This window comes from Silurus aristotelis, assembly GCF_946808225.1.
Source record: "Silurus aristotelis genome assembly, chromosome: 22".
In the NCBI taxonomy this organism is placed as follows: domain Eukaryota; kingdom Metazoa; phylum Chordata; class Actinopteri; order Siluriformes; family Siluridae; genus Silurus; species Silurus aristotelis.
In genome coordinates this window covers 14,729,677-14,741,399 of record NC_139595.1, presented here as the reverse complement: position 1 = coordinate 14,741,399, position 11,723 = coordinate 14,729,677, and the positions used below count along the sequence as shown (strand labels likewise).

Sequence of the window (11,723 nt, the reverse complement as noted above, 5' to 3'; positions counted from 1 at the left end):
TAACATTAACATTTACCTCTTAGTCTGCTTCCAATAGAGCCATGATGTGCTTAGAGACGACACTGCTTCCGTACTTCACTTCTTTACTTCAGTGAAATTACTCTGTCAGTCACTCGCTTGCAACATAACGCAATGTTTCAGATTACAGATTACGCTCTTGTGCATCTGGCAAACATGCAGAGCTCTCAAAAACAGAGCCGAGTAGCTGTAGCAGATTTGTGCAATCAATACCTTTGCCCTCCGGCTGAAATCTTATAGAGTAGCATCTCTAAACTCTTTTTCCATTTCAGTGGTATAATTACCGGCTACGAACTAGCCGTGGAGCACAATGCCTTTTCACTAATTCATGGCGTGGTGTATGCGACAGGACGGCCCACTGGAGCAGGTTAAGTGCCTCTGTGATCACTAACACAGCAGTGTATATCTAAGTAGGTTAATCCTGATAAACTGATGCTAAAGTGCTTATACAATAGGTTGCACCTGAAAGGCATTCTGTGAAAGATATTGTAGATATACATCACATCACATCACATACAAACCTATTGATCTGAACTTTGTAGTTTACTCTGCTTTACCACACTTTAAAGATGCACAACGACTTCATAATCCTTATATACAATGCTTACTTACATACCATAACCTCTATATGATTTCTATTCAAGCCAATCCAACTATACACACTCACATACGTAAAGACAGATATAGACATTTTGCATAGACAGCAAGCTAGCATTAGGCTGATAGAGTTTCTGTCTCCCACAGACAGAGCCATGCATGATTCATAAACAGTAGGGAAAACACTGGGGAATCAGGTGTCTCTTCTCATTGCCAGAGCATCTTTCAGACTGATTCAAAACAATGGTGATTATCTCCCTACTTTATTTCATTCATCATTCACCTCTTAAACACTAATCAGCATATTGGGCCATCTCTGATGCCCTTGGAGCCCATTAAGCTCAAGAGGTACCAAAAAAATCTTATAAGATAAATTAAATGGCAATTCTAATAGGCAAACAACAGGTATCACAATGTATCATGCATATGTGGGTACTGTTTATAATTTGATTAACACTATATTTTTTCAATCAAATTGCATGAACAATCGGCTTTTTCGTTTTTCAGGTTTTGCGTATGTCATTTAAAAGAGAAAACACAAGAAATCGCTAGAGGACAAGTAATCTACATTTTCATTCCAACCATATGTCTCTGGTACACAGTGAAATGAAACGTTCCTCCAGGACTAAGGGGTTTGCTAGTAAAGGTAGTTTCCTTATTTTTTCCTTGTTTGCTTTTTTAGAATAATTTGATGTTTGTGTATTAAATGTCCTATTTCTTTTTAATTCACTTTCTTCTCACTGCACAGTAGCACATTTAGCCTTTGTTTCATTCTCCTCGTGTCAGTTTATATAAAAAAAATGTATTGGAACAAATAAATGGTGAAAATGATGTGTTCTTTGATAGCACATTTCTGTAACATTTGCAATCGTCCTCGCTATTCATTTTATATTAGTGTTAAAAACATGACAGACGTAATCGATATCTTGGCATTTTGTGCCGTGGGTATGTTTCGAATGCCAACAAATCTGTTAGTGATTAGTCACAACAAATGATCAAAAGCAAAAGTTTAGTTTTTTTTCACTGGAGTCACTGATCTAAAGCCAGGTTTTTTTTATATGCTGAAAAGGTCGGTTATAGCTTTACCAGAGCTTTCTGGAGCGAAAATATTTTGCTGGACCTGCATCTGGATTGCGGGGTACTAGTTGGCTTGGTGCTTAACTACTGCGTAACAATTGGAAAGACTTCACAATATAGAAATGTGTTTACTCTGGCAGTAGTTCGTATCAACATTGCCTACTGTCACACTTTGCACCTCAACTCAAAAGTGCTGTAACATGCCCCGAGACCACCCAGTCTCACAAACCAGACCTCTATGTCGCTATTTCTCAAGCCTTATACTTTTTATTATCAAAAATGGGCACATATTTCAGAGGCCATTTGACTGATATTACAAGTGATCACCACCTGAACTATTTTTTATCTGTCTTATTGTCTTACTGTACCATTATCCTGGATATACAATCACAATAAACAAAAGAGCATTAAATTATCCCCATTTCTAGAAGGTGACTTTGTTCCAAAAGCAAATAAATGACTATATAATGATCTTTTGCAACATTTTCATATTTTAATAGAATATTACTAACCAAATAAATACATACTGTTTCAACTATATGTATACTTGTAACATGTTAAGTTTAAAGAGGACAAATTGAACTATTACGGTCTGGCTTCTGGCCTTGGATCATGTATTGTGCAACAAACCATTTAAAATATTGCATGTGTTTTATAAAACACAAACAAAGAAAACCACAGCGAACACAGTGTTGAGGTCATTTGTATTTCACCGCAGCTCATTACAAGAAATTACTCCAGTTAACCACAAAACCATTGAAGTTCAACAAAGACAATGTGTCTCTTCAGATTGAAGGTTTCTTCTTCTCATCCAATAAATTACTTTGACTTGAAAAAGACTGTGCAGATTATATTTGAGCATGGGTTGTGTGGTTTATGGTGTACAGAGTTCTCCTAGATCTTAGTGGAACCTAGAAGCAGGGATCCCTGTCAAATCTTGGAATCATGGAACTCATGGCATTCCTATAATTCCTGTTTTTGATCAATGATTTAATTTGTTCAATCCTTAGGGTACTTTCTAGCTGAACTTTCTATTAGATTTTGGAGTGTGGTTGTGGCGATGTGCCCAGTCAGGTTTAGGAGGCCTGATGGATGGATGGATGTATGGATGAAATATCCCTTACATACAGGATGTTAACACTTTTTAGTTAAATGGCTTCCAAGTTCTTTCATACGTGGCCATGTTTTTACAAGGAAATAATACAGCACAAAGATCATTATGGCACAAGGACCATATTCAGTGTGTAATTACATGCATAATAGTGTTAGCACAAGTTAACTTGGGAGAAAAGTTTTTAAATACATGAACTAATCTTGTAGGTTAGCATCTTAGTTACTGTGTATCTGCAGATATGTATTGAAATCAGCTGCTGAGGAAAACAGGGCTTACACTTCACACTCAAATGACAGAAGGTCAGCTAGTAGCCTGATGCATTACTGCACAGACTAGTAAAAGAATAAATCCACAATATAGACCTTAGGCCCACTGACACCACACATTTTCTTCCAGTAGAAAATATCCACTAGGAAAAAATAGATAATGTTTATTTTTTGCTTTTTTTTTATGCCTTATATTTATGTCTGCTTGCTTTACACTGACAACCCCGATGAATATTTCAGGGCCATGAGAACTGCGCATCAGTTACTGCACTCAGTTTATCTCCACATTTTATCTGCGCCTGATCAAAATTTCATGCGTCTTCCGTTTCTGATGCGCAGGAAAGCAGCGAAATTAAACTCCGCGCATCTTCCTGTTAATCCCCACAAGCTTTAGGCGACAATTTCACATCCCCTGTGATGTTTCTCAAAACAAAAACAAAAAAAAGCTCTGTAACTTTATCCAGCAATGAATAAAAGATGAAGCCAAGTCCCAGAAGGCTGATCACCCGAAGCCTGTGAGCAGTACAAGCGGTGAAAGGCGACATAATCTCTTGGGGTACAAGATCGGGCCGAGATTTAAACGGACAAAATGTGTATGACCACAAGAAGGCATGAGTGAAATGGACTCAGCGGTGAGCTAAAAAAGAAAGCAAATAAGAAATAGATAAAGAAGACGACTAAGAGGAAGAGCAGGACTTTGAGAGCAGAGAGCCAGAGCGTAATGGAGAGCGGCCGTGGCCTCGCTCGTGTAGTCCAACAAATGCAGGATGAAATCAGGAAGCTAGAGACCGAGAACAAGGTACTACGTGGACAACTCAGCCTCCCGCTCACTGGGACATCACCTACAGAGTCTGGCCGAAGAGACGGATCCCTGGAGAACCATACAAACCTGAGACGAAACGTATCAGCCCTAGCGCTGGAGGGACAGTACAAAGGTGAATGACTGTAGTTTCTTTGTAAATAAATGTTATGTGTGCAGAATTAATATTTTTAATTCTTTTAATTCTATTTTCTGAATTATTTTACTGTCACACAATTTTCAACATTCTACCTCATGTTGCCGTTGTTGCATGTTTTGATCACTTTTAAATAGTACACTATTGTGTTTATCTTCACACACACACAATTTGCACTAATACCTTTATTGTATATTTGTATATCTATATATTTATATTAGATTTATTTAGATGTATTGCTATTTGCACTTCTTGTTAGATGCTAACGGCATTTCATTGGCCCTGTACTTGTACACTGCACAATTGGAATAAAATAAAATCTAATCTTATCTAATTATTAGCCTCCTTATAATAATAATAATAAGCATTAATTTCTTTTTTACTATACAATCTTTTAATGTGCTTAGCATTATTGACCAAGAACTCAGCAAGAATTGAACAAATCCTATCGATCTCTTCCTGCTTTCCTGCTAATTTTTGGAGGGAAGAAAAAAACCCTAAAAGATTCTTTAAATTTCTTTTTCACACTCAGACATGCGTTAGATTGTGCATTTGACTTTTGCAAAGAAAAAGAGTTTATAAGTAAATTTTTCATAGCTTAGAGTTTATAAGTAAATCTATTTATAGCTTTTTTATTTATTTATTTTTTTTTTTTTGGCACAGGAAGTCTCAGGAGTCCAATAGTTTATATCATGATAATTTTTTTCAACAATGATTTGTTAAAACATTAATATTTGGCCACATTTGACCCGTTTTATCTATTTTTTGTCAAAGTGTGTATACCCTCTTCATTTCTTATCACTTTTTCCATAAATTTTATTTCATATTGTCAAAGCAACCATGTTCTGGGCTAAAATAGTCAAGTCAAGTCAAATTTATTTCTATAGTGTTTTTCCCAATGGACATTGTCCCAAAGCAGCTTTAATGAATTTAAGAATTGAAGTGAACGAAGTGTATTTATCCCTGATGAGCAGCCTGGGGGCGACTGTGGCAAGGAAAAACTCCCTTAGATGTTATGAGGAAGACACCTTGAGAGGAACCAGACTCAAAAGGGGAACCCATCCTCATTTGGGTGATATCAAAAGTGTGATTATAGTCTTTAAAACAATACAGAACACCGGAGAGTGAGAACTAACATGAGCACCGGATTTTAAGATTGTCAGTAAGGTGCTTTCTACAGATTTATACATTCAGTTGATGTTATGGAACCAGGAGCTATTGAGCAACTCATAAAATAGCGCAACATTTGAAACCATCATAGATCCAACACCAGCTTCTCCATGCCAGAGCATTTTTTAAACACTCAAAGAAGTCCAGTGTCCAAAGAAATACTGTATTCTTGGACCTGGTACAGTGATCAGGATGGGTCATCACTTAAATAAAGCATTACATGATGTCTCTCTTATTAAAGTTGCCAGATTCGGTCTGTCCACTTTAATAAAAACACTTGATCACCTGCTTGTTTACCCAATGTTGTCATCTATTTTTGAAGTTTTGTGCATGCTGAGATATTTTACTGCTCATCACAGTTGTAAAGATTGCTTATGTGAGAGACTATTTCCTTCCATGATGTAAAGCCATATGATTGGCAGATGCAGTAGTACATTTACATTTATGGCATTTGGCTGATTCCCTTATCTAGAGCAGCTTTCATATATAACTGAGCACCTTATCTTTCTGAGCTGTGGGTGTATATGTTCCATTAGAAATTCATACCAGTTATTTGTCTCAGATGTACCAGGACACAAAATAAAATCAAGTAATCTATTTTTACTACAAAAACTACTAAATGTACATTTCCTTAAACCTGGAATGACTAACATAACTGGTTAACAGGTTAAGGCAGGCATAAAAATATAATAAAATAGGCAGGTACAACTTACGACTGCATGAGCTTGAAACTACATCCTCATGCAATCGAAGAAGAAAAATTGACTATATTATCGGCTGATTTCATTCCAATAAGGATGATGGATCCAGCATGATTTTAACTGTATATATTTACACAAGTCTCTGATTTTCTCAAACCAAAAACACTACTGTACTGCACTAATGTACTGCATGCTGAAACTGACACCAGATTATTTTAACTATAAATAGTTCATTCCAATTAGAGATAACTATTTAGAATAATCTGACCTTTGAACGAATGCTATTTATATGGTTTAAAATGTCATGCAAAATGCTGCCGTTTTCCAACAGAAAACATGACCATGACCGTCCGAAGGTATTCTATATCCTCCAATGCAATTCATGTGCCCTGTAAAAGTGTGAGCACGCATAAACCTCGGAGTGACAGTGACTGGGCCAGACTGCGAGGAGGAGTGCGAGGATTCAGTCATATGGATACAAAGGACAAAGACAAACCAGAGGACAAACCAGCAAACCGGCGCACACTTCAGCACTGCGTCAACAAAGCCAGGTGGGAGAGATGACTGCTATCATCGCTATGCTATCATAGATTATAATCATGTACTTACTGACTGGCTGATATATTAAATGATGCAATAACATTCCAGGCTGACTGAGCAAAAATTTGTCACCAGACTTTTGATCACATGACAGTCTGGTGTTATTGAATCACTTAATGTTCACTCAACTGAATGTTTGCTTTTTGATCATGTGTAGGTTTTTCACTCATTATTTATCTGGTATATGCATTTCCCTGTCGGATTTCTTGTTTAATGCCCTTGCCTGTGGAACCATCATATCGGTTAATCCATTAGCTAGCGATTTTGTTTAGGCTCAAATGTTCAGTCTCGTTCATTTTTCCAGAGCCAAAGAGAAGACGGTCACATTCCTGCTGCCCGTTGATGACATCTACACCAATCGGCCCTTTATGGCGGACCATCTGAGCGACACAAGTTCATGCGATCTCCAGGTGATCTCGGAAACAGATTCGTGAGGCAGGAACAACCGAAAAGGACAAACCATATGGTTTCACATTTAATCCAAAGGAGCGTTATCACCCTACACTGCTGCATTGTTGATGTCATTGAGACTTTGATTTTCACACTTGACCTCCTCCAAACTGGGTCCAGTTTCAGATTCACTTTTGTGAATTCATTCCACTACATGGACCAATCAAGTGTCACATCTCAACAAAGTCACATGGCTTCAGCGTACAACACATTTTACTTGAACAAGTGTATCTACATACGGAATGAAAGCTGTGATCGTGACAGTACGGGTGTAATTTGAGCGTAAACATTAGGATACTGATCAAAGCAAGTGTATTGCGGTGATCGTCAATTCAGGAGAGAGTGTATGATCACCACGAATTGTTCGACGTCAGAGGCTGCGTATGAGGCTGTGTATTGCCATGACGCAATTTTAAAAAAATGTAAACAGTTGAGGTAATGAATCAGGTGAATTCTTCTCATTCCATCTACTGTACAAATGTGGTTTATGTACATTCTTCAGTTTCATTTCATTCATTTCAGGGAAATTGTTTCAACATCGTGATCTTTCTAAAGTATCTACTCTTTTCCTGCTAATCCGAGTTGCCTGTTGCACAAACTGAAAATGTAACTGTATATTTATGTTCTTTATTAAGCCTGAATACACAATGTAAGGGAAAACAATGCCCTACTGCAGACAAAAATTAGAAAATAAATAAATATTTTACTATGGATCATATTTATTAATTATTTAACAATTTCCGTTGCTATGATAAATTTAAACAAAAGCAAGATATTAAAACACACAAAAAAATTCCTCTTTACATGCTATAAAATTCCTTTTGCTTTTTAAAATTGAAGAAGTTTTAAACAGCTGATATACACTGATCTGGCAAAACATTATGATATTAAAACATTATGACAGCTGAATAACACTGATTATCTCTTTATCATGGCACCTGTTAGTAAGTGGGGTTTATTAGGCAGCAAATGAACATTTTGTCCTCAAAGTTGATGTGTTGAAGCAGGAAAAATGGGCAAGCGTAAGGATTTGAGTGAGTTTGACATCGACCAAATTGCAATGGATAGACGAACCAATAGGTTCAGGTGCGGCAGAGCCCCAGCATATATGGTGTATTCCTCATAAAATATATATTAATAAAGTCCTAGCAAAATACCTTAATGAGTGATTAATACCTTATAAATGTATTTATAAATGTATCTATTCGACAGATCAGCAATTGTTTAGCTTTCTAGAAGCTACACAGCATGATCATTACTTAACTACTTAGAGCATAGAGCACCTAGTGGTCCATTAAGGTAGAAATTATGATTCCCTGTGCTTGGGGAGGATCAGTAGACTGGAAAATTAAAGACAGGAATGCCACTTAACATTGAATTGGGCAAGATCTTGTTTTGTAGCAAGTAACCCGGAAAAGAAACCTAAACTTTTCAACAAACTGAGCGATTGTGGGAGAAGGGATTTAGTCAGGGAGGTGACCAAGAACGCTATGCTCACTGTAAAAGAGCTCCAGCATTGCTATGTGGAGAGAGAACTGTCCAGAACAAACATCTCTGAACACTCTACCATACAGGTCTGAGTGCAGGTGGATTGCTGCAGACAAAAGTCACTCCTCAGTAAAAGGCACATAACAGCCTGCCTCGAGTTTGCCAAAAAGGCACCTGAAAAACTCTCGGACCATAAGAAAAAAGACTGAACTCCGGAATTAATAGTAAAGGTCATATCTGGAGGAAACCAGGTGCTGCTCATTACCTGGCCAATACCATCCCTACAGTGAAGCATGGTGGTGGCCGCATAATGCTGTGAGGATGTTTTTTAGCAGTACGAATTGTCTTTTTATATATATATATATATATATATATATATATATATATATATATATATATATATATATATACATACATACACACACACTAGTCTGGATCTCTGGAAAGATGAATGCAGCAATGTACAGAGACATCCTTGATGAAACCTGCTCTAGAGACAGTAATCACACAGCCAGGATTTTTAAAAAAGGAGTGGCTACAGGAATGTCCTTGAGTGGCCCAGCCAGAGCCCAGACTTGAACCCGGTTGAACATCTCTCTTTTCTTTTTTTCATTTTTAATAAATTTTGCAAAGATTTCAATCACACTTCTTTCATGTTGTCATTATGGGGTATTGTTTGTAGAATTTTCAGGAAAATAATGAATTTAATCCATTTTTCCATTTTTCTTTCCAGATGCACTGTGTTAATAAAATAATATTAGTTAGTTAAACACCGATATCTATAAAAATTATTATGAGCCCAAAACCTTTTCAACTACTTCTAGGAAAGTATGCAAATAAGTTAGGATCAGGAGTTTTTTTTTATCGTTTATTGCTCTCAAATGTTCTGCTTGCGATTAGAGATTAGATTGAGATTTGATTTTTATCAGTTCCTGTACTAATAAGTCATCAGTGGTCACCACTTTCATCAGTGAGTGACAAAATGGCACAAATTCTACACGCTCACATTTAGTATTCAATGGTCACTGTCGCACGGTGTCTCCAGCTCTTATTGAAAACGCATGGTTTCTGCTGCATTAGTGTGATGTGATCGGCTCTACCATTAGAGTCCATTACAAACCAATGTGGATTGAATTGCTATTAATATCATCCATAAAATGTGCTTCTCAAACACTCATATTGACTTGGAATTTTCAGTAAGATTTGGATTATCTCTTGCATTATTCCATGGTCCTGTGTAAATGGTTTATATTATAGCCTGTACTTTTCATCTATGTTTCCTGTGAATTTATTGTCTCTTCCACTATCCCACATAGATATTCATCCGCCTACAATTTGTTGCTGTTTCTGCATCATCGCTACTGAGAACATATTCCATATTGCCCTGAATATGTATAAGGACACTGAAAACTGATTTTACCAACAAGCTTGCATGCCTCTGCCATAAGTCGCATGGTGAGGTCATCTTTGTACACCTCATATGTCATGAAGGTGTCTTGGACGCTTGCTTTGTCCCTACAAAGACAGCCTTTTCATGAAGATATATAACATTACATTATAACATTACGACAGGTGAAGTGAATAACACTTATTATCTCTTTATGATGACACCTATTAGCGGGTGGGATTTCTTAGGCATCAAGAGAACATTATGTCCTCAAAGTTGACGTGTTAGAAGCAGGAAAAATGGGCAAGCGAGTTTGACAAGAGCCAAATTGTGATGGCTGGACGACTGGGTCAGAGCATCTAAAACTGCAGCTCTTGTTTGATGTTCCCCGTCTGCAGTGGTCAGTATCAATCAAAAGTGGTCCAAGAAGGTGATGGTGGTGAACCGGTGACAGCGTCATGGGTACCCAAGGCTCATTGATGCACGTGGGGAGCAAAGGCTGGTCCGTGTGGTCCGATCCAACAGCAAGCTCCTGTAAATCTAATTTATTTTTGTATTTATTATCTAGCTATTATCATCTAATCTAGTATGCACTTTCTTAGGAACACTGTCATGCATCTATCTAATTGGCCGATCACATCGCAGCAGTGCAATGTAAGAAATAATGCACATACAGGCCAAGAGCTTCAGATAATGATAATGCACTCAAACATCAGAACATGTAAAAAGTATGATCTCTGTGGCTTTTAAACATGGCATTGATGTTTGTGTCAGAAGGGTTGGTTTGATACTGGTTCAGCATTTCAGAAACTGCTGATCTCCTAATATCTGGGGTTAAAAAACATCCTGTGTGTGAGCAGGTCTGCAGACTGAAACACTTTGTTGAGAGCGATCAGAGGGGAATTACCAAACTGGTCTATAGTAACTCCAATATGCACTTTAAATCTAAAGTGTTAAAACTAAAACATTAAGAAAAAGCTAGATGATCAACAACAGTAGATGATCACATTGAATCCATCATCATGGACTGAAAAAGGACCAGGTGATTTATTTATTTATTTTTGGTCCAATTTGAGTTTCAGCAAAGAATGTAAAAACCCTATGAGCTCAGCTGTCTTTGAAATACTTAAACCAGTCCACCTGGTCCCAACAACCGTGCCATAATCAAAGCGATCACACGTTTCTCCCATTCTAATGTTTGATGTAAACATTACCTGAATTCCTTGCATGACGTTTTGCATTGTACTGCACTGATGCCACATGATTAGCATATGCCAGTGTACGTACTATCCAACAAACAAATCTTCAGTTACTCAAAAGCTTTTTTAAGCATAATTTCATACAATATTGCTGTAAAAACAAGACAATATGTAAAAAAAAACTAATGTGAATTACATAACAATATGCAATGCAGAGCTATTAGTGTAAGCTATCCAATTTTTTACACATTTAATGCATGCGATTTTTTTTACTGCTTTTTTCTTATAGGCTCACATTTCTATTCAGCTACAATATATATTTATGCCATATTCGTATTTAATAAACAATGCTTTTTAGCATCAAAGTGCTTAAATGGGATATAGTCTCAGCATTGATAAGGAATCTGTGCTGACTGCCGCCATCTTGTGGTCAATCCGGATATTTATATTCTCTAGATATACATTTATAGATTTTCAATCAAGTCTGATCAGAGAATCACCTGAGTTTATTCCATGTCCTCTCCGAACTGATCGATCACCAGAGACTGCAGACACGTGTTAATAAATCCGTGCTGTCAGCATTAAAGGAGGAAGAATTAGTTCAATAAGTGTAGATCGATCAAAATGCTATAGAATAATCGAATAATCGAGAACAACAGCACTAATAATGCATTGTGTATAAATGAGATCTGCATTAAAG

The 11,723-nt window shown here is 37.0% G+C and overlaps 1 protein-coding gene across 1 annotated transcript; it reads left to right on the top strand.

The window, feature by feature from the left end:
* The first annotated feature begins 3,480 nt into the window (after positions 1 to 3,480).
* Positions 3,481 to 7,621, top strand: LOC310717864 (putative coiled-coil domain-containing protein 195). The gene is made up of 3 exons (XM_083526240.1): positions 3,481 to 4,007; positions 6,231 to 6,450; positions 6,804 to 7,621. The coding sequence occupies exons 1-3, from the start codon at positions 3,794 to 3,796 to the stop codon at positions 6,931 to 6,933; spliced, it is 564 nt and encodes a 187-aa protein (XP_083382366.1). The 5' UTR covers positions 3,481 to 3,793; the 3' UTR covers positions 6,934 to 7,621.
* Positions 7,622 to 11,723: the final 4,102 nt, after the last annotated feature.